The 23,354-nt window shown below is 42.0% G+C and overlaps 1 protein-coding gene across 17 annotated transcripts in view; it reads right to left on the reverse strand.

Annotated features, from left to right (window-relative positions):
* Positions 1-23,354, reverse strand: part of SIPA1L1 (signal-induced proliferation-associated 1 like 1) — a 389,778-nt gene that overhangs the window by 137,480 nt on the left and 228,944 nt on the right. For 13 of the 17 annotated variants that reach the window (XM_010846654.1, XM_010846657.1, XM_010846661.1 and 10 more), the window contains one exon: positions 3,071-4,872. In XM_010846654.1, the coding sequence (XP_010844956.1) occupies positions 3,071-4,568 (1,498 nt within the window). In that variant the 5' untranslated portion in view covers positions 4,569-4,872. The other 4 variants (XM_010846664.1, XM_010846666.1, XM_010846663.1 and 1 more) reach the window with 4 other exon arrangements.

A 23,354-nucleotide genomic window follows, 5' to 3' on the forward strand; every position in this document is an offset into this window, starting at 1 on the left:
ATCAAATTGCCAACATCCGCTGGATCATCAGAAAAGCAAGAGAGTTCCAGAAAAGCATCTACTTCTGCTTTACTGACTGTGCCAAAGCCTTTGACTGTGTGGATCACAAGAAACTGTGGAAAATTCTTCAGGAGATGGGAATACCAGACCACCTGACCCACCTCTTGAGAAACCTATATGCAGGTGAGGAAGCAACAGTTAGAACTGGACATGGAACAACAGACTGGTTCCAAATAGGAAAAGGAGTATGTCAAGGCTGTATATTGTCACCCTGCTTATCTAACTTAATGCAAAGTACATCATGAGAAACGCTGGGCTGGAGGAAGCACAAGCTGGAATCAAGATTGCAGGGAGAAGTATCAATAACCTCAGATATGCAGATGACACCACCCTGAGGGTAGAAAGTGAAAAAGAACTGAAGAGCCTCTTTGTGAAAGTGAAAGAGGAGAGTGAAAAAGTTGGCTTAAAGCTCAACATTCAGAAAACTAAGATCATGGCATCTGGTCCCACCCCTTCATGGGAAATAGATGGGGAAACAGTGGGAACAGTGTCAGACTTCATTTTTCTTGGCTCCAAAATCACTGCAGATGGTGACTGCAGCCAAGAAATTAAAAGACACATACTCCTTGGAAGGAAAGTTATGACCAACCTAGATAGCATATTAAAAAGCAGAAACATTACTTTGCCAACAAAGGTCTGTCTAGTCAAGACTATGGTTTTTCCAGTAGTCATGTATGGATGTGAGAGCTGGACTATAAAGAAAGCTGAGCGCTGAAGAACTGATGCTTTTGAACTGTGGTGTTGAAGACTCTTGAGAGTCCTTTGGACTGCAAGGAGATCCAACCAGTCCATCCTAAAGCAGATCAGTCCTGGGTGGTTACTGGAAGGACTGATGTTGAAGCTGAAACTCCAATACTTTGGCCACCTGATGCGAAGAGCTGACTCATTTGAAAAAACCCTGATGCTGGGAAAGATTGAGGGCAGGAGCAGAAGGGGACAACAGAAGATGAGATGGTTGGATGGCATCACCGACTCAACGGACATGGGTTTGGTTAGGCTCCAGCAGTTGGTGATGGACAGGGAGGCCTGGCATTCATTGGGTTGCAAAGAGTTGGACACAACTGAGTGACTGAACTGAACTAGGGAAAAGAGCCAACTACTATGAATACATAAGTAAGATTATAAGTAACATGTTCTCTCCTGTGTTGGAATGTCAGTTCTTTAGGAAGATGGCCTCCTCTACAGACAGTTCACAAACACCTGTGGAAAACTTCTCCAGGCTCAATAAAACAGGGATTTTCAGCAAGGGGCAATTTTCTAGAGGACATTTGGCAATATCCAAATGGAGACCTTTTAGGTCATCACAAGTCAGGGTACCTATCAGCATCTGGGATGTAGGCCAGGGACACTGCTAAACATCTTATATCCCAGAATGTGTAAGACTATAGGATATAACAAACAAAGAATTATCTGGTCCCAAATACCAAGATGGCAAGGTAAAAATACTCTGTAGCCTTAAGGACAGAATAAGAAAGAAGTGATTTCTAAAATCTGAACTCCACAAAGTTTTCTGAGAACATAAAGATGGGTGATCAATGAAGTCAGGATTTTCATTATCATATTAGTTTCAGGACCTTTGCCATAGATGTTTAAGAGACATGGATACCAAGCACTGAGACAAGGCTCCTTTGGTCAATAAACCATTGTGAATACAGCCGATCATACGATAACCTTACAATAAATTTGATTTTAAAGTAAGCAATGTCATACAACTAGAGCACTAGAATGAAGTACTAGAAATCAAACTTCCTTTGGAAGAATAAATCTCAAAAGGACCCAAAACCCCCAAACAGTGGGTGGGAAATTGAAAGATCACTCTAGTAGCTTGTATACAGGGGGCCTCTCACTTGGTCTCAACGCAGAGATTACTGAGCTAGCTTGTGGACCACAGGTGTACGTTCTTCCTTGGTGAGCATCTTGTCTTCTAGCTCAGGTCCTTGCATGACAAACTCATTCTTCAATTAATAATGCTGCTCAAAAACACTATTAGAAAGCTCCTAAGAGTTCATTTAAACTACCTATCAGTGAATTCACAGAGTTTTCTTAAAAGCATGAGATAAAACTGTGTATATACAGATCAATCCAACAATATAGATACATGCTGCTGCTGCTGCTGCTAAGTCGCTTCAGTCGTGTCCGACTCTGTGCGACCCCATAGACAGCAGCCTACCAGGCTCCCCTGTCCTTGGGATTCTCCAGGCAAGAACCCTGGAGTGGGTTGCCATTTCCTTCTCCAAGGCATGAAAGTGAAAAGTGAAAGGGAAGTCACTCAGTCGTGTCCGACCCTCAGCGACCCCATGGACTCCAGCCTTCCCGGCTCCTCCATCCATGGGATTTTCCAGGCAAGAGTACTGGAGTGGGGTGCCACTGCCTTCTCCGATACAGACATATATTTTCCCCCAAAGCAGAAAAAGAAGTCATCAACATGTTAATGGTACCTCTCACTCCAGTGCCTTTTATACTCAAATCTAGAAGACCAAGGTTTGATTCCCAACTCTTAGATTTTTGTCAAATAATAAAATTCTCACTAAAATGCCTGTGAAATGAATGGGAATGTATTATAATTGTCATTTAGTAATGAGAACATTGAGGGAGAAAAGAAATGACCCTGTACCAACTGTAAAAGTACTAAACAAATAAAAAAACCAGCATTAAGATTGCTTTTGAAACCCTTTAAAAGCTGTATTTAAAATATTTTTAACTTCATATGACGTTTATCCCTAAAGGTGACATAGCAAGTCTTCTACGTAAGCATTACAATTTCATCCACTGAATCAAAGGTTTTTTACTTAAAAAAATTAATATTCTGTATATAAGATATTTAACATATCTAAAAGGAGAAAGTAACTCACAAAATGCAAATGAAAATACACTGCAGCCAACAGCTAACTCTTTCGCCATCAAGAGAAGGCGTTCACGCAAAGCTTACATCACACTGCCTTATGAAACCTGACAGACAGTACTCCTTTTCAGAAAGTATGGCAAAAGAAAATTAAAGATCTCTACTCACCCTTCTGATAGAAGAACTTTCTGTAATAGTAGGCGCCGAGATCCACGTGTTCTACGATGTATCTTTTCACCCGATCCAGGTGTAACACCAAGTTTTCCTTGGGCACTTCAAGTACTGCCACGCCTGCATTTGTACAATGGGAGCTGAGTGTAGACTCAAAGGAGGCACTTTCACATCCACTAAAGGAACCAGAATTTGATTTGGACAGGCTGATCTTCCTTTCCCCTTCTCCACCAATCTCATTCCGAAAATAGGGACAGCTCATCACCAGCTCATTGCTTTTATCATCTCCCTGGTCCATGCTGAGGCTTCCCTTGGAATTCAGGTCCTCTGTGCTGCCCATTGGGGAGCTGAAGCTGGCCGAGTGGGACAAAGGCCCCGAGACCAAGGATGCCACCGCAGCTGCCGAAGCCCCTGTGGTGGTGTTTCTCCTCTTAATTACATTGTGCCTGTTCATAATCGCCTCGTTCAAGTCAAATAAGATACTCTGGACATCGTAGTGGGCAAAGCACTTCGGGCATGTCCAGGGCCTGACAGAGTCTTCCGATCGGTTATCTTCAAGATCCGACGACTTCCCAAGTTCCTCACCTTTGGCATTGCGTAATTTACGAAAAATGGACGAGTCTCCGGTTTCCGACTTGGAGCGCCGCTTGAGTGGTTTTTCCCTTTCCTTAAAGAGCCTGAGGTTCTCTCTCTGTGAGATGGGCCCGTCTATAACATCCAAGGAGAAACCAGAACCCTTGCCCCCACCGGCGATGAGAAAGTCACTGAGCTTGGTCGGAGTGGGACCTCGATCAGACTTGTCGTCTTTGTAGCCCTTTAACAAGTCAAAGAAGCTTTCTCCGGACGTTCCCTGCTTATCAATTGAGGATGTGCTACCGTATTCCCTGTGCAGCGACGGCCCCGTCTTGTAGGTGGGCGAGATACATTCATCAAAGCTATCCACGTCAAGCTCACTTATGGTGATGTCGCTGTTGCTGCGCTGCCGTATCCGGCGCAGAGCCTTCCTGGGGGAGCTGGGGTAGGCTTCGGGCATGAGAAATCTGGAGTCCATGTTCTCCGACGGCCGCGTCTTGCTCTTCAGCGTGTTCTGTATGCTTTTTAACATGGCTGAGTCACTGGAATTGAGGCTTACAGAACTTCCCTGACTCACAGGACTGCTTTTGGAGGACATGCTCTCAAGGCAACTTGAGGTTTCTATTTCCTGGCTTGAACGGCTAGATTCTTTTACGTTTTCCTTTCTGGGGGGCCAATCTGCAATTCTTGCCCGAACTCCCATCTTTGGGACTCCAGGGGTCGAAGTTATATGGTGAGAACCTTCGCTTCGGGGGGGCCCTACAGGAGCCATGACAGATGACCCTAAGCTGCCATTCTGGGACCTGAAACGTCGCATGTAGAAGTCGTCTGTGTGGACTTTGGGGGTGCCATCTGCGCCCACAATGGATGCCCTTTCAGTGGCAACCGGCCTCTCTGTCTGTGACCGTTTCAGGCTGGTCATGATGCAAAAGCAGTTTGACTTAAATCCCCACAGAAAGGACCATCATACCTAAGTTTTAAATGTGCACTTCCCTTTTGGAGAATGGCTTCCAGAAAATACAGCAGTTGCACGAGATCTTAATCTTTTTCATTTAAAAGGTTAAAATAACTCCTTATTTTCAAATCTCTGAAAATCCAGAGCTTTAGAGCATTATAATCCACAAGAGTTCCTTTGCTTTACTTTGATGAGATGGCTTTCTTTCAGAAAGAACTGAATGGAACTTGTATCACTGGGACTCTGTGACTGCCATAATCCCATGCTTTCTCTAAAAGAGAGAAGGACACTTTGGATTAGCATTTAATAAATACATCTAAAAATAAATATGCAATTGCCAAAACCAGACACATCCAAATAAAAGATTCACTAACTGGATTGTGGCTCACAGTTTACAACCCATATTTTTAGTAAAGCGGATTTGAAAGCATTTAATAATATCCATCATTTAAATTACATATATTTTAAAAGACTATGAATACTTCAGCTTAATTGAACTGTTTCATATCATTAGAAGGCGGTGAGGGATCTTGTTCCAGGACATTAGCCCAAGTACAGACCACAAACAGACTCCAGTGACCTCTAACAATGCAGACTATCATGAACCGCTGTGCTGACCAGAAGTTCAAGGCATAACCGACAGAGTTCGATAATTAGAGCAACATACAGCTTTTTAACAAGACTAAAAATTGAAAAATTATGTTACTGAATATGTCGCAACACTTACTTTTTAACCTCTTCTGTATTTCAAAATTCAAACTTAGTTTTGTTTCTTTACAAAGGCTTACCAGAGTTGGCAAGAGCAAATACAACAGAGAGAAAATAAACACGGTTTTCCCCAAGCCATTCTACCCATTAGCATGCTTCTGTCATGCCCTCTAGTTTATTACTTACCCCAAAGAGCAGAATTTCAGAAAGCATCCAGCATTTTCCACCACCTCTTCCCGAGCTCTCTTTCCTTCTATCTACCCTTAAAGCTACAAACGTTTCACTAATTAGCAAAATGCCTGCATTTCCTTACGCATTGCAACCCACCCCATCCTCCAGTGCTAATTTATGAAGACAGCAGAAACCAAAAGCTTGCTGTGAGCAGACCTTTCCATATCCCCCAGTCGACGACAGAGAACTGCTAACATCCTTCCAGGTGACGGGCAAAGAAGACCAACTTCCTCAGGAGCACGTCAATCAGGAGGCAAGAGGCACAAATTCTGAGCACAAAATCCTGCATGGTTGCGTACATCCTGAAAATAAAGGCAGAAGACCCTTTTCCAAGGCTCCACAAATGACACAAGAGGTGGCCTTTAAATTCCTGCCAAATGCATGTTTGCAAAGATGCTGCTGATCCAGCACTGCGCTGCCGGGGCCGCATTGTCTACAAATCACAGCTGACACCCAGGCCGACCCGGGCTCGCTGCGCTCCGCTCCCCAGCAACAAGCACTTACTTCCACGATAATTAAGCATCTCGCTAGTCGGCTTCCTGCCTCCCAGGCAGCCGCTTTAATTTCTCCTGCGCTATGCAGCATCATTTTAGAAGACTCGCTGCTATTTAAAGGCTGGAACATTTAGGGGTGTTTCAAAAATGCACACCGCCTGCAGAACACAGGGCCAAAGAAGCTCCAGCTGGGCTCGCACGGGCTGCTTAGACCAGCCCCACACAAAAACGCCAATTGTTTTCCCTCTGGCTCCTCTTCACCATCTTTTGTGAAAGGGATAATGGTTTCGCACCACTACCCAATGAAACCTGACTTTGGACCTCTCTAGATACTTCTACCATCAGATTGCTATAATTTGACTGTATATCTGGGAACTGTCCAGGCTCCTCTTGAACTATAAACCTTCAAGTGGAATAATGTGCTAACTGTTGCGTCTGAAAGAGACCATGTGGCCACAGCCAAGGTTCAAGAAGTGCTCCTTATAAAATGGAAGGAAACTGGGCAACTAAACCAAAATGCAAAGTAAACACTAGCCCATTTCAAAGAAAGAAAAAAAAAAGTCTTTTGACAACCCCAAACCACAATTTATGAGCTATTTTGTAACTAGGGAAAAAAGAAGCTGTTTATTTCAATGAAACAGCTTTCAAAGAAAGAATACACTGACATACAAAATAATTCTCAATAGATTCTTATGAAAATCAGATGTGTTCAATGTCTCTCACAAACTCACAGAAATCCAAATAAATCACCTATTGTTCCCAGAACTGACATTCTCTAAAAGGCCAGTGCACCAATCCCCCAGAGTAAAGACTCATTCGGGCCACATTTCATTTCCCTTAGAATAGAGTTGACTGCAGGACTCTTTTAGTATCTGTGAAGTTATAGGTCAGCACTAAAATACAGTAAGTAACACTGACTTGGAAATGCCTGTCCTTGGTGGTCACTACTACAGGACTCCTATTCAGAAGCATCGCATATGCTGCCTGGGTCTTTTTAACAGGTTTTAAAAAATCTTACACAAGTGGGCTTCCCTGGTGGCTCTGTGGTAAAGAATCCACCTGCCAATGCAGGAGACACAGGTTCGATCCCAGGTCTGAGACGATCCTACATGCCGTGGAACAACTAAGCCTGTGTGCCACAATGAATGAGCCAGCGATCCAGAGCCTGGGAGCCGCAAATACTGAGCCCATGTGCTACAACTACTGAAGCCCATGTGCTTTAAAGCCTAGGCCCCACAGCAGGAGAAGCCAACGCAACGAGAAGCCCACACACCGAAACTAGAGCGCGGCCCCCACTCGCCGCAACCAGAGAAAAGTCCTCACATCAGCGAAGACTCAGCACAACCAAAAACAAAATTATTTTAAAAGTCTTACAGAGATATATTTCTTTGTATTAAAAAAAAATGCCAAGACTCCTGCTACATCTTGATTATGATAACTCAGTGTTATCTTTTAATTTCAAAATATACATGGGCACATAGGGGAGAGAGTGCCCACGCTCTTTAACGACCTGAAAAATCTGAGGAGGTTCAAGATGGGACAACTAAGGTAAATAACAGATTTTGTTTTCTTGTCATGAAGACTTCTTTCCTTTTCTCTTTTCCTCTCTTTCCCATCCTTATTTATAGCAACAAAGCCCTTCAGGTACAATAGGAACCTTAGACACAGACCAGCACCTACAGAATATATACACTTTGTGTTTATTCAAGTACTAATTGAAAATAATGATGCCATCCATGTGTAATATGACACCACATCAATAATATCTGAAACCTATTCCTTTGGGTTAATGGAAATAGCAAACATATGCTAACAATGATTAGCAATTCTCTTAGTTATCAGCAAACCTGCCTAAGCATCACTAAATATGGTAAAAAAAAAAAAAAAAATAGAATTAAGTAGAAGACATTAGTGACATGCTAATCTATAGTATGTCACCTCTATCTGTTCAAAGAGTAAACTATTTAAGAAATATCCTTGTTATGTGTTTAATTTTACAGCTCTAGGTAGTACTTGAGTCCATGGTGGATCCATTTAGCTAGAATATCAATCCCATTGTTTAGTTCTGTGAGCTCCTGGAAACTCTATCAGCTAAGGAGAAGACGCCATCTACTAACTGAAACTCTTTCCATCATTCAAGGTCTATCACCACGTAACGTGCCACTGTTTTCTGATAAGACCATTCTTCCAAAGGAAGTGCCTCCTGCTCTCCGGTAAATCACCCCCGGTCTTTCTGAATTAACTTCTGAGCATGGACCACACACTTGGCACTAGAGATATTTGGGGAAACAGCCCCTCCCCCCAAGGGCGGCTACAGGTGTAAAATCAGTCTCTGTCATCCTGGCTCACTTAGACATTTATATTCTTGACCTCTCTCTCCCTCCTGAAATTCTGTCTTCTCTAGGCCTTCATGATGAACACATTCTTCTTAATTTCCCGTGCCTCTTTCTTTTGGCTCCCTCCTCAGGATCACTGGTGGCTCCATTTAAAAGCAAGTGATTCCAGGGTGGTACCCTTGGCTTACTTCTCTTACTAGTCTTCAGAGTTTTTGAAGGTGCTGTAAAGGGTGTTACTATTAGGATGCATTTGAGCACCCAGTGCATTAGGATGAGATCGCAGGCCTGGGGGCACTGGAGTAAAACTATTACTCTGGAAACCAGGGTGTTGACTTGGCTGGATCAGTTGCCTGTGCAACTGAACGAAGCAGAATTAGGAAACTGCTTGGGAGAGATAGCTGCACGGTAGCCAGTACTGTCTGGAGATGTCATAGATACCCACAGCTTCAAATATATTATCTCTATGCATATATTATCTCTATGCAGTTACCTCCAAATCTCTTCTCATGACCCTTTCCCTTAAATTACAGATAAAATATATGCAAGTGCTCATGTGATATCTTCCTTATTTATCCATTTTCAACATGAATTATTAAGCAGAAAAATAAAATTTTTCCAAGAAATAAATGAGTGATAAGGAAGTGAGAACAATAAATAATTGAAGGAACCAAAGGAAAAGAACAACATGGGAAACTTTCTTTGTGCCAAGGGCATAAAAATAGTTTAAAGGTTACACAAGAAGATGTGGGAAGGGAAGAAAACAAAAAACTAACAACAGCTTACAGTTCCTGCCCTGAAATAACCTACAGCACGACATGGTGCACTCACTAAAAAGACGCAGTGTGCATGCTTAGTTGCGTCCAACTCTTTGGGACCCTACAGACTGGGGCCTGACAAGCTTCCCTGTCCATGGGATTTTCCAGGCAAGAATACTGGAGTGGGTTGTCATTTCTCCTCCAGGGGATCTTCCTGACCCAGGGATGGAACCTGCATCTCTTGCATTGGCAGGCAGATTTTTTTTTTACCACTGAGCGACCTGGAAAGCCCATGAAAAGATGTAGCATTCTTCATCAATTACCTCCGTATTTCAAAATGGGATGTTGGTAGGTCCCTTAACCGGCACAGCCTCAGATACAGGGCCAACTCTCAATGATTCCAGGCAATAGAAGAAATTTTGATGATGAATAACTATACAAATACCCTGAGATTACACAGATAAACAATGTGAATATTTATAAAGAGTCAATGTAAACAGTTTATTAAGCTATATACACAGACTTAAAATATCCATAAATATTCTTTAGAATATAACAGGAAACAATTTTAAAACAGAAATATTACATCACAGTGTTTGGACATTAGATTAGCTATGATAACCAAATAAAGCCAATGATTTCCTTTACCTCCCTTCTTGGCTTTCCTGAATTACAGTCACATTACATAAAAGTAACATCTCTGATAAAAGGGACGTCTCACTCTTTCAAATCAGCCTTTACACACGTACAAACATCCCCATGCAACGTCCTGGATAATTTAAGCTTTATGAATCAGCATTTAACTTTTTAGATCGGAATTTCCCCCTTCTTTCATTTCCGTTCTATCTCAACAAAAATCAGGAAGGATTGGGAAGAGATGAGTTGATAAGTCTAGTTCCTGCTCTCCAAATGTTCACTATCTAAAAAAGACAACACTGATGGAGACAAAGTAGACTCAAATAATCTGCCCTCAAATTACCAAAGTGAATAAAGAAGTTATAGACACAAAACATACATAAACTGATGAATTTACATTTGAGTTCAGAGATAAGAAAACAAGTTAAAATGTGCTTGTTTTGACAGAGTAAGGAGCAAAAGAAAGAATAACATTTGCCTCCCAACTACACTCCAAACAAAAAGTTTGACGAAGAAGGTTACATTTCAAAGGTCTAGTAAGGCTTGAACATGCTTTGTGCAGCTGCAGGTGAAGGAAACAACATGAAAATTCGGCAGCAAGCTTGGTGGCAGAAGAGGGGTGGTAAAATATAAAGGATTTGAAAACAAATTTTTTTTAATAAAATTTAAAAGGTTTGGAGCCAGACACATGGTAAGAATTACTGATGGGTAAGAAAATGATTCAACAGCTGGCAAAATAAAGGAGAACAGAAATAAATGTGAACATTTATCTTATATTTGAATATGAGAAAACTCAGGCAATAAGCAATTAATATAATGCCAAGAGGAGGAGCTTTATCAGGAGGAGCTTAAAGTAAAGAGGTAAACGGTAAAACGTAGTAAATAGAAAGGTAACCATGAACCAGAATTATTAGACGAAAAATAGCATTTGAGGTACAGCAAATGAATACTTGAGGGCGGGAGGAGAAGGGGACGACAGAGGATGAGATGGTTGGATGGCATCACTAACTCAATGGACATGAGTTTGGGTAAACTCCGGGAGTCAGTGATGGACAGGGAGGCCTGGCGTGCTGCGGTTTATGGGGTCGCAAAGAGTCAGACACGACTGAGAGACTGAACTGAAATGAATACTTTCAAGGAAAAGAAATCAGAGTTCATCAGGGGCATGCAGATTCTGTGGCTGGCACCCAGGGTATTAAGAGAGCTGACTAGATCCATGAAGGAGGTGAGTGTTTTTAAAAAAGTAATTTGTCCATTAATATTCAATTAAAATCCATTAGAAAGTTACTCATCAATCCTGCAAACTGTGATCTAGTACTGATCATCTAATTACCAAATAGGGTCTGGGGAAGGGGGATATGAGAAATGGACAGGGCGCAGAAAGACAACCAGTAAATGTCTACTATGCGGGAAGAAAGGCTTGTCAACTTTCCCTAAACTGTGTTTCAAATCCTTCAAGTTATTAATTCATAAGAAAGGGTTCCATAATTAAGGAAGGGACACACTACCACCTGCGTTAGGATTTGGTAATACATGTTAGTATATGAAGGCTCCGTGAAATATACAGATTTAAAAAAAACCAACACAACTATTAAACTAAGATATTTCTTAACTGATTTGGCCATGGACTTATTTTTTTAAGAATATTTTTATATTGTACATTCTATTGAATGTAACTGAGGACAAACAGGCCCGGTTTCAGAAGAACTCAGGATACAAACAAAATGGTTTATACGCTATAAATTTAGTTATTTTTTTAGTCGTATAGGTATATAAACAAGCCAAAGGAAATTCACCAAGGGAGTTATAATACTTGTCTGTAGACAGATTATAAATAATTCCTTTTTTAAGTATTTAACTATATTATTTATTTTCTAAAATGAGCATGCATAACTTTTATAACAAGAAAAAGTTTCGGAGAAAAAAAGCAACTCATTCTGTTACTAAAAACAATAAACTATCTGAGAATGTTGTATGATGGACACACACTTGAATACTAATTATTAAATACAGCACCATGTAAAACCTCAAACCATTCAAATCACCAAACGAGTCAAAATGCAACAGATGTCAAGTCCTTCCAATAAGATGATCTTGTGCTAAATCCTCTGATTAAAACGGAATCAAAGGAGGGCTACATAAAATAGAAAGTACTGAAGATGATAAGATTAAGCAGTATTTACAGGATTTGAATAATTACTCCACACAGATGATTAATACAGATTCTTGCATTCCTCATTTTTGTGTGTATTTAACGTTGCTTTCTTTATATTTAGTATTGACACAAAAGCCCCCTCCTACCTAAGAGCATCCATTTCACCCTTTCACAAGGTTGCAGTGACCTGGGTAATCAGGGGAGGCTGCCTAAACAGCACAGACTGAGTCGTCATCACTCCTTGCCCTTCCCTGGAATACATCTACTTTCCCACGTACACATGAGTGAAGCGAAAGTTGCTCAGTCGTGTCTGACTCTTTGCAACCCCATGGACTATACAGCCCATGGAATTCTCCAGGCCAGAATACCGGAGTGGGTAGCCTTTCCCTACTCCATGCTTCTCAGCTTTTGACCTTACAGCCCTCCTCCTGCAGACATTCGGGCGAAACTGGAAGAAGGTCACCGTTCGGGCTGCAGACCAACACTCTGGAGAGTATTATCCTGAGGTATCGATGGCTCGTGGAAACTGTATATTTAACCCGGAAAGGAAGAATCTAGTAGTATTGACTTTCTCTGAAGGCAGGAGGGAAAGAGACGGTCTAAACTGCATTAAGTCAGATTTAAACTAGATAAGCTGTGAAAATTGCCTCTGATCCACATATGACGAACTGTGGCTGAGAATCTGCATCAGTAAGGACAGCTTTTCAGGCAGCCCACACGGGCTATGGGAGCACCAGCTATTGGTGTTCTACATAAGGCAGTCACTATCAAAAGAGAAAGCAAAGAGGGAACATTTCCACCCTCAAATCCCTATAATCTAACTGGAAGAGGACTAGAGGGTTCAGTAAGACAGAACGTCACAACTGGCTTTGTCAAAGACATCAAGGTTTTCTCATTTGAGAAAGAGAAAGCAAAGAGGGAACATTTCCTCAAATCCCTATAATCTAACTGGAAGAGGACTACAGGGTTCAGTAAGACAGAATGTCACAACTGGCTTTGTCAAAGACATCAAGGTTTTCTCACTTGAGTATTTAAAATCCAAAAAGAATTTAAGAAAGTGCACTTGAGACACAGAAAAAGCAGAGAAAGTCACATCAGTAAGAGCAATGGGTGTCTGTGTGTGTGCTCAGTCGTGTCCGACTCTTTGTGACCCGTGGACCGTAGCCCTGCAGTCTCCTCTGTCCGTGGAATTTTCCAAGCAAGCATACTGGAATGGATTGCCATTTCCTACTCCAGGGGAATCCTCCCAACACAGGGATCGAACCCACGTCTCTTACGCCTCCTGCACTGGCAGGCAGATTCTTTACCACTGAGAACAATGGGTAAACAGAAAGTTCCTTTTAAGCACAACTCTAATACCCTAATCACTGTTAATCACAGTAACCATGTTTCACTTAGCAGATTTTAAAATACCACACCCAAGGACAGAGAGCTTAAAAGGAAAAAATTAAAACACAAAATCACTCCACCTTGCCTTAATGTTTCCTTAAATACAGCCGCTGGTGAGTTATTCGTCTGCTTCACTCTACACTTACTTCTAAGGATAAACTCTCTCCCCACAGTGCTCAGAGAGCACGGGACTCTGCCATCCTGTCCACTCCGTGACCCGTGAGCATCCCCTGAGTCCTCATAAGCCCCCCAGGACGTGAACATCTCCCTTTCAGCGAGGGAAAGTGCACTGACATAAAAGCGTGGAGGGCTCTCTAATAAATACTGAGCTGGCAGTTAGAGGAATTACAGCAGAAAAACTGCTTTGAACACACATTAAAAAAGAAAAAAAGCCTCCATTTATAGCCTGAGTATTACTTCTGAAGCCCAATCCAGACACGAATCTCAACACCCAGTGGGGAAAACCTGCTGCAGTGGTCAGGTCGCTTGCCTTCTGCGCACCTTCAGAGGTCCTTCAACTGCAGCCCCGTTGCCGTCTGAAGTGGGCCGGGAGCTCAGAATTAGGCGGCATCCACTCCTGGTGTCCTAAGAGCAGGAACGGGTCTGCCCTCCACAGACCAGCACCTTTTTATAAAGCTCCACAATGGCTGAAGCTGAATCGAGGGTGTCCCTCTTGACCTTACATTCAGCATCTAGAATTGTGAGTTATGAGGATGAATAGCTTGTCTGATCCTTTCATTTTCCACCCAAGGCGTCTCAGGGCCAGAAACTGTTAAGTCCACCATGTGAAACAGGCAGAGCCCACATGTGGAGTCAGGTCTCCTCGTGCCCTGACTTCTGCCCTGGTTGCTATACTGGGCTGTCCTTCCAGAACTTGCTTTTGCAATAATCTCCTGCCACCAGCTGTAACTACAGTCTGAGCATCCATCTGAACCAGCTACTGTGCACTAACTACCTGGCTTACTCCCCACATCCCTCTGCAGGCAGGTGTCATCCACCACCATCCAGGGCTGTTCAGAAGAGACTGGGTCACTGCTGGGTCTGACCCCTAAGCCCTGCTCCTGCCACCAAAGCATCCACCCTCCTTATTAAAATGCCTCTCCTGCTGTTAATATTACTTTCTGCAATTAACTCTACACATGGTTGGGCTTTTTCTCAAGTGGATATTAGGTTCTGGAGGACAGAGAGCCATCCAATCCTTATCTCCAAAGCACCTAAGCTCAGTATCCTTGAAATGGAATTTTCTGCAACAAAAGCCACATGCTCCCAGCTCAGATGAACTAGAAATGAGTTGGTACATTAACAGAATTTATATTGTAATCTAAAACGTAATTATGGTTATCTCATAAATACTGTGTTGAGGAAGACAAAAAAAAAAAAAACCACCTCCCACCACTGAAATTTAATAAAGATTTCAGCTTCATCATTCTCTCTTAAGATTAACCTTCAAACAGTAGTGAATGAAAAATAACAGCGGTTTGACCTTCCTCCTTTCAATCCACTCCTCATCAAAGTGCATGAAAAATGACCATAAAAATGAGCAAATCTCTTAAAAGAAGTGGATCAGTTAGAATGAGATAAGGCACAATCACATGAAATACTGATGCACAATCAAATTTGCTGTTAATAATCGTAGCAAGTAAATTAATCCACAGGAAAGCAGAAGGACGGTGGTTAACAGAGCAGACATGGGAAAGACAACAGATGCTATGCTATGCTAAGTCACTTCAGTCGTGTCCGACTCTGTGCGACCCCATAGACGGCAGCCCACCAGGCTCCCCCGTCCCTGGGATTCTCCAGGCAAGAACACTGGAGTGGGTTGCCATTTCCTTCTCCAATGCATGAAAGTGAAAAGTGAAAGTGAAGTCACTCAGTCGTGTCCAACCCTCAGTGACCCCCATGGTCTGCAGCCCTCCAGGCTCCTCCATCCATGGGATTTTCCAGGCAAGAGTACTGGAGTGGGGTGCCATTGCCTTCTCCGAAGACAACAGAAACCAGAGATTAAAGTCTGTCGTCAAATTAATGATGGTCAAACCAATTTTTCTGTTTTACCCTCAATTCTTCTCCCATACAGAAGTCTCCTTTTTGCTACCCCCTCTTTTCAAAGTTGTTTTTAAATAAATGAATATGCTTATTGTTTAAAAAAAAATTAATGGTGCTGAAAAAGTGAAAAATATGTCTTCCTTCAAATCATCCCAATCCCAACCCCAAAGGCAGCCACTCCTAAAAGTTAATGAATTCTTCCAGACTCCGTGGGGGGCTGGGTGCACACACATATAAGACAAGCATTGAAAAGAAGAGGGGGAGAAGGGAAGTAGCCAGGGAACAGCTCACAACCGAGGAGACTTACTCCAGTACTTGTTCAATACGACAGAGCCAGAAAACAAGAGCCAAAGAATCTACTTACGTTCAGGAGAGGCAGAGGACCTCCCTTGCCAGTCTGACATAAAGTACTGGATGAATCCCTTCACAGCTGACACATTTTCAATCTTTTATGTTCTTATCCTGGTTCTGAAAATAGGAGCCCTATACAAATGTTTCTGGCAACTAGTCAACAAAAATTAAGGCAAGAGCGAATGAAATAACTTTAATTCAATGCACACCACAATCCTCCAAGTTTTATTTTAACTATGTAGATTTTTGTTACTAATTATGTAAAAATTTTAGTAATGTTTTAGTAATTATATACATACACAAATCTACACACACTTTATATATAAAACATTCAAATAAAATTTTTACTTCTGCCTCCAAACTTAAAAACCCCTGATTTCTAAATGAGAGTTTACTCACAAACCTATTAACACTATCACTTAAATGTTCATTGACAAACTAGAAAAAAAAAAAGCTCAGTAAAATGCAAACTGACCAAATGTTCAACGATAAAGCCTTGTGGCAGAAGTCTTTTTTTGTTTCTTGGCCACCCTTTTTCATTTTTGTGGCAAAGTGAAATATAATCCCCTAGCTCGACACGATAAATTGAATCTGAAAATGCAGTCCTGGATGTCTGTGTTATCACACTTTAAAATGTGATCACTTTGCCTATGCAGGACTGTTTCTAAAGTGCACGCAGGCAAGCCCAACGCACTCTCTTGCTCAAAACCTCACAATAACTTCCCTCTGCTCTCAAGGCAAAAGGAAACATTTCCAAATGCATGTTGGAACTTCCTGGTTAACAGTACAGCCTCTCTGCACTCTGTGAACCTGCAGCTCCGGTAAAAGGGTAAGAGAACCAGTTGCAAGTATTTGAACACACCTTGAATGCCTTCAGGAGAAACCAAGTGGCAACTTCTGCTGAAACACAACTGGACACAATTCTTTTTCTTTCTTTTCTTGGGCTTAACCGTCCCTCTGTGTCCTGTTTAACTCTTTTTCCTCCATCAAGGTTGCATTTGGGTATCATCACTTCCAGGAAGTTGTCCACACTCTGCCCCATCCCCTGACAGGTTACCCACCCCCCTCCTTTTTTTTAACAGTATCCCTTGAGAGGACTGCAGGTAATTTATGGATGATTAAAAATCAAGAGAGGGATCCTCTACTTTAATGAAATCATGATTTCACTCTGCATTCACCTTTCTAATACCAGCTATGTTAGCAATAATAATAATAAAAAAATCGAAGGACTGTCAGTTTGAAGTTTTTTGACAAAACAACTGATTTTTAAGGATTTTTTGGACAAAACTATCATAAAAGCAGGCTTAAAAGAAAGAATATGTTGGAATAAAACAAAAAAATCTCTTAACAGAGCACACTTCATGAAAAGAGCCTAACTAGTGTTATAATACTCATGGGTTATAATAAGCAACAAAAGACGTAGAAATCAAAACAACACTGCATCATTTTATACCTCTTAGGAAGAATTCTAGGACTGTGCATCCTCCCACTGTTATTGGAGCTACATTTAAGAGATCTCCTTGTGTTGCTAGAAACAATGGAAACCGGTAGAACCCTTTCAGGAAAAGAAAAAATGGTGGGTAAACCAGAGAATGGTCATATTGTGGGACTCTGTAACATCTCTTTTAACATCTGCAAACGGATTTGCTGCTCAGCATCTTAAGAGATATTCCTCTGCTGTGCTCAGGATTCCTCCTCACGCTCACACTAGCCTCTCTAATCTTTGCTCCTTCCACAAGCCCCAGGTATTTCCCATTCCTGGGAGCTACGAGCACCCACTCTTCCTCCTACAGTCCCCAACACTCCCCCATATCCTTGGTCCCCAAAGAACATCCTGCCTTTTTTTTTTGAAGTTTTCTGATACAACACCCCCTAAGCCACAAGTATCTCAAGCCAGGGACTGCACCTTATTTAACTTTGTGTATCTAAGCCTTTAATAGAGGCTTAAAGACACAGGAAAACAAGTGGTACAGCAAAAACCACGAAGTGACTTTACCATCTGTAAGAAGGAAAACCTGTGGTCCTGAGATACTACTACACTATTTATTTAGTATTTTTCACGTACATTTTAATCAAAGTAATACACATACTAGTTATAGGCAAACAGAACTTCAGGCATTTAAGGTAAAAACAAAAACCAAACAACAGTCTTCACATCATCTTCTTTACTCCTACGAGCAATCACTTTCATTTCATAGCATTACTTCCTCCAGTATCTCCACGTTCCTAAATAACAGACTTAGGCTCTATTTCTTGATTTACCACCGTTAGTTATTCTCTGTTGGAGTTCTGCTTTGGAAGATGAGAAATAAGCATGCTTCCAGAAAGTGTGCTCCCCTTCCCTTGCTCTGTATTATGTAAACATGCATGTGTAGATGTATATGTGTTTATGTGTGTATCATAGTTATATCACACTTACACATCAGGGTTTACTTTACTACAGCTATATTTGCTCAACTGCTTACTTTGTTTTTCTTGGAGTTAATAATGGCTTTTTTTTCATTTGCTTAGTTTCTATATGCTATGTTAAGTCACTTCAGTTGTGTCCGACTCTGTGCGACCCCATAGACGGCAGCCCACCAGGCTTCCCCGTCCCTGGGATTCTCCAGGCAAGAGTACTGGAGTGGGGTGCCATTGCCTTCTTCTAATTTCTATATACCTACCCTTAATTCTTTCGAAACTCAACAAGAAAAAAATAAATCATACTATCCTCCAAAAAACAAAAACAAACAAAAAGCCCCTTCTTCTCATATGTTTCTCACGTGGTCAAAAGCCACAAGTGCCCTATCGATTCCACTTCTCTTTCCTGGACACCTCCCTCCTAGAGCTCTCCATCTTCACACTCCATTCCAGCCCTGCTGATCTCTAGGGCTACTGCTGAGGCATCTTCAGAAACATCTCATCACCATGATTATCCTGACAGTTCCTTCTCTCCTCTCTTGGGATGAATTCCATGCTTCCCAGATCTCATTACCTTCCTCATTTTTAGTCTACTCACTCATTTTGATGGACCCCTATCCTCATTCAGCAACTGCCTAAGAAGTACTTAGGTGTTAGGAGTTTTATGTCCTGGCATGTCCAGCCTTAATATGACTGGTGGTTTGGTAGTCATGTATAGATCTGAGAGTTGTACCATAAAGAAGGCTGAGCACTGAAGAACTGATGTTTTCGAACTGTCGTGTTGGAGAAGACTCTTGAGAGTCCCTTGGACTGCAAGGAGTTCAAATCAGTCAATCCTAGAGGAAATCAACCCTGAATATTCATTGGAAGGACTGATGCTGAAGCTCCAATACTCTGGCCACCTGATGCAAAGTGCTGACTCACTGCAAAGGACCCTGATGCTTGGAAAGATTGAGGGCAAGAGGAGAAGCGGGTGACAGAGGATGAGATGGTTGGATGGCCTCACCAACTCCACAGACATGAGTCTGAGCAAACTCCAGGAGATAGTGAAGGACAGGGAAGCCTGGCATGGTGCGGTCCACAGGGTTGCAAAGAGTCAGACACAACTTATCAACTAAGCAACAACAAAATTCTAGACAGTAAAACGTTTACCATTAGAATTTTTAAGGTATTATTTCATTATCTTCCAGCTTCAACTGCTGGAATTGAAAGGTCCAACGATATTCCGATTCCTGATCTTTTCTACAATTTCTTTTCCAGTAATTTCTTAGGATCATTTTTTCAATACTGGAGTGGCCTTGGAAAGCAAGTCTTTTCATAGTCCTTGTACTGGATATCCAATAGACCTTTTCAGTATTAAAACACATCTCTTTCAGTTAAGCGAAATGTTACTTCATTATTTGATTTGTAATAATTTCTTTTCTTTTTTGCTTTCATTTTGTAAATGTTCTACTTAAAGCATACTGTACTTTCTCAACAGTTTATCTTTTGTCTCACACTGTGCCCCGTTTCTTTTCATTTAGGTACTTTGGTAAGTTTTGAACTTCATTTTCCAACAAGACTATTTAACTTTTCATATTGATTCTTGGACTCAAGTTTGAAAAAATTTTGTGTCCTCTGTTTCTTCTGTTCAAAAAAAAATTTTTTTGTTGTTTAATGACTATGATCCGTTGTCTTACCCCTGCTAACATTAGACTAATTTTAAAGCATTCTTTTCATATTCATTGTCTGTATTTCCTCAGTTTCCTTTTCTTCTGTTTGTTGTGAGCTCTGTCCTCACGTGGAAGGCTTTGTCTCCCGTCTGCTATCACTGGCTATCCTCTTACACTTACTGTCTGTGTGAGGGCAGGGCCTGGTGACGACTAAGTAGACTTTCCTGGAGCGGACTGGATGGGGACCCAGGTTTACCTGGGGAAACTGGACTTAGGGGAACTAGGGGAACTATAATTATGACTGCCTAGCATCTGAGTCAGAGAAGGCAATGGCACCCCACTCCAGTACTCTCGCCTGGAAAATCCCATGGGCAAGAGCCTGGTAGGCTGCAGTCCATGGGGTCGCTAAGAGTCAGATGCGACTGAGCTACTTCACTTTCACTTTTCACTTTCATGCACTGGAGAAGGAAATGGCAACCCACTCCAGTGTTCTTGCCTGGAGAATCCCAGGGATGGGGGAGCCTGGTGGGCTGCCGTCTATGGTGTCGCACAGAGTCGGACACGACTGAAGTGACTTAGCAAGCAGCAGCAGCATCTGAGTAATCTTTTCCTATATCCAGGGAAATTCCTTGCCTCATGCCGAGTCTGCCTTCCACAACAGAAGCTCAGAAGTGCCATACTGCAATTAATCAAGTCATTCTTACAGACAGGGTACAGACATAACCTGCCTCTCGGCCAATGAGATATGCACACCCTGGACTCTTGAATTGAAACGCAGTGTCTACAGAGAGCAGGAGGCTTTGACTCTATTTACATGAAAGCTGGTGGCGTCAGTGGCAGCCACAGTGCACTGGCACCCTCGTGAAGGTGCTGGCGGTGATGACGCAAAGCTGGACGTGCCGTTCTCGGGGGCAGCACCACTCCGCTTTCTAGAGCGATCTGAGTATCGTCTTGGCCACTTGGCTTCCCTTGTGCTTACCCATTTCCCAAACCTAGGCATACAGCCTTCCAAGTGATTCAGCAAGTTACTAAATACTATTTCCAGAAATTCCTTTTCTACTGAAATCAGACAGACAGTTTTCCCCCTATACTGGGGGGACCCAAAAATGCCACTACTTAGGAGTCATTTTTAGAATGCGCTTCACTCTCTCACAGAAGAATGGTTCCATTTTCCGCCTGGCTTCCAGCATTCTGGGAACCAAGCTCAGCCAAAAAGTTTCAAATAATTTCACCTTGTTTCCAAAGCCTTTACAATTACAACAGCTTATGGAAGGGACCTGACTACATATCTACAACCAGCTTCACCTCCAAGTGCAATCTTACCAGCTACTTGGAGTCTCTAACCCTGGGACTGTAAAGGGTTCAATTTTTGTAGAATTCCTCTGGAAAGGTCTTCACATGCAGCTCTCTCCAGTTACTCAGTTTCAATACATCTCTCTCTCTGCTGACCCAAACAATGTTGATAATGCTAATCGGCTCCTATTTCTGCGGCTCCCGTTTGACCTTGGATGTTTGTATCTTTTTCTGTTCTTTCAGTAACACTGGCAGAGGGTTTGGGAAATGTTTCATAATTGAAAGTTTCCAGTTCAGACTAATAGCATTGCAGCCCCCAGTTAAATACATGCTCAGTTAGATCCTTCCCCTCCCAAAGGGAAAGGAGTACTGCTCATCCGGATTTAACAAAAGTTAAGATTCTGCCAAATTTGCTTCATCTTACAAAGAAATAAGATGTTCTATAAATGTAGCTAAAATATCAACTTTCAATCCCATTCTCCTCTCAGTCTCTCCAGGGAAACTTCTCTCCAAAAGATGTGAGGCACCCTTCCCTCAAGTATTTGTATATTTATGAAATCTAAGCAGATGATATCATTGGGAACATATCCTTTCACAACTTTGATTTTTTCAAACAAAATAGTCTTCCAGATGTATTCATCATGGTGCTACAAAAAAAATATAGATCCTTTATAACAACTTTTGTATGCTTTACATTCTGTGTACATACTTGGGTTTGTTGACTGAAATCTAGGTTACTTTCAGATTTTTGCTGTTACAAAGGCCATTCCCTTCACATCTTCTTTGTGAACATGGGTTAAAGGCTCTCTAGAGAACTCTAGAATGGGAACTGCTGAAACCTTAAGTTGTAGTGGTTTTTCAACATTATTGGATACTATCAAACTGCTCTCCAAAGTGGCTGTAACAATTTTACAATCCAAGAGTCACACATAAAACAACATGTGCTGCCACATTTTCACCTTTAAATTATCAGTATGATCACATACAGTGTTATCATGTTGCTCCTCTTCACTGGCATTTCCCTGATCACTATTAGGAATTTAAATTCATGCTGGAGGGCTTCCCTGGCGGCTCAGTAAAGAATACGCCTATCAGTGCAGGAGACATGGGTTTGATCCCTGGCCTGGGAAAATCCCACATGCCCAACTGTTGAGCCTGTGCTCTGGAGCCTGGGAGCCGCAACTGCTGAGTCCATGTGCCTCGACCGCTGAGGCCCATGGGCCCTAGAGCCTCTGCAACGGGAGAAGCCACCACAATGAGAAGCCTGCACGCTATGACTGGACAATGGCCCCTGCTCTGCAAAACGAAAGAAAAGCCTGCAACGCAACAAAGACCCAGCACAGCCATAAATAAATAAATACAACCTAAATAAATAAATTCATATTGGTCTTACTTATTTATGTTTTGCCCATTTTTCTGCTAGGTCTCTGTCTTGTTACTGATTTATAGGATTTCATTATATACTATCCTTGAGTAGGAAATGGCGATCCACTCCAGTATTCTTGCCTGGGAAATCCCATGGACAGAAGGGCCTGGCGGGCTATATAGTCCATGGGGTTGAGAAGAGTCAGACATAACTACACACACACGCATGCACACATTACATACTATGGATATTAATCCTTCATGGGACATACATGTCTGAAAGCATTCTCATTCTAAAGCTTGTCTTTTACCTTTGTTTAAGGTATACTATCTTGTGTGTGTGTGTGCACGTGTGCGAGTATGCACGCACGTTCAATTGCTCAGTCACATCTGACTCTGCGACTCTATGGACTGTAGCCCGCCAGGTTCCTCTGTCCATGGGATTCTCCAGGCAAGAATGCTGGAAAGGGTTGCCATTTCTTACTTCACTGGATCTTCCTGACCCAGGGATGGAACCCACATCTCCTGTATCTCCCTTACATTGGCAAGTGGATTCTTTACTGCTTACCCACCCAGGAAGCCATACTCTTTTATACATGGATTTAAATGTTTTAACATGAAGGTCTCTGTTTTTAAAAGAAGTATTTACTTTTACTTGCAGAGTGATTGCTTTACAGTATTGTGTTGGTTTCTGCCATACATCAACGTGAATCAGCCATAGGTATACATACGTACCTTCCCTCTTGAACCTCCCTCCCACCTCCTGTCCCACCCGATACAATAGACCAGTTAGACCTAATTGATATCTATAGGACATTTCATCCCAAAACAATGAATTTCACCTTTTTCTCAAGCGCACATGGAACCTTCTCCAGGATAGATCACATCCTGGGCCATAAAGCTAGCCTTGGTAAATTCAAAAAAATAGAAATCATTCCAAGCATC

The sequence above is a fragment of the Bison bison genome, unplaced genomic scaffold (assembly GCF_000754665.1).
Source record: "Bison bison bison isolate TAMUID 2011002044 unplaced genomic scaffold, Bison_UMD1.0 scf7180017864239, whole genome shotgun sequence".
NCBI lineage: Eukaryota > Metazoa > Chordata > Mammalia > Artiodactyla > Bovidae > Bison > Bison bison.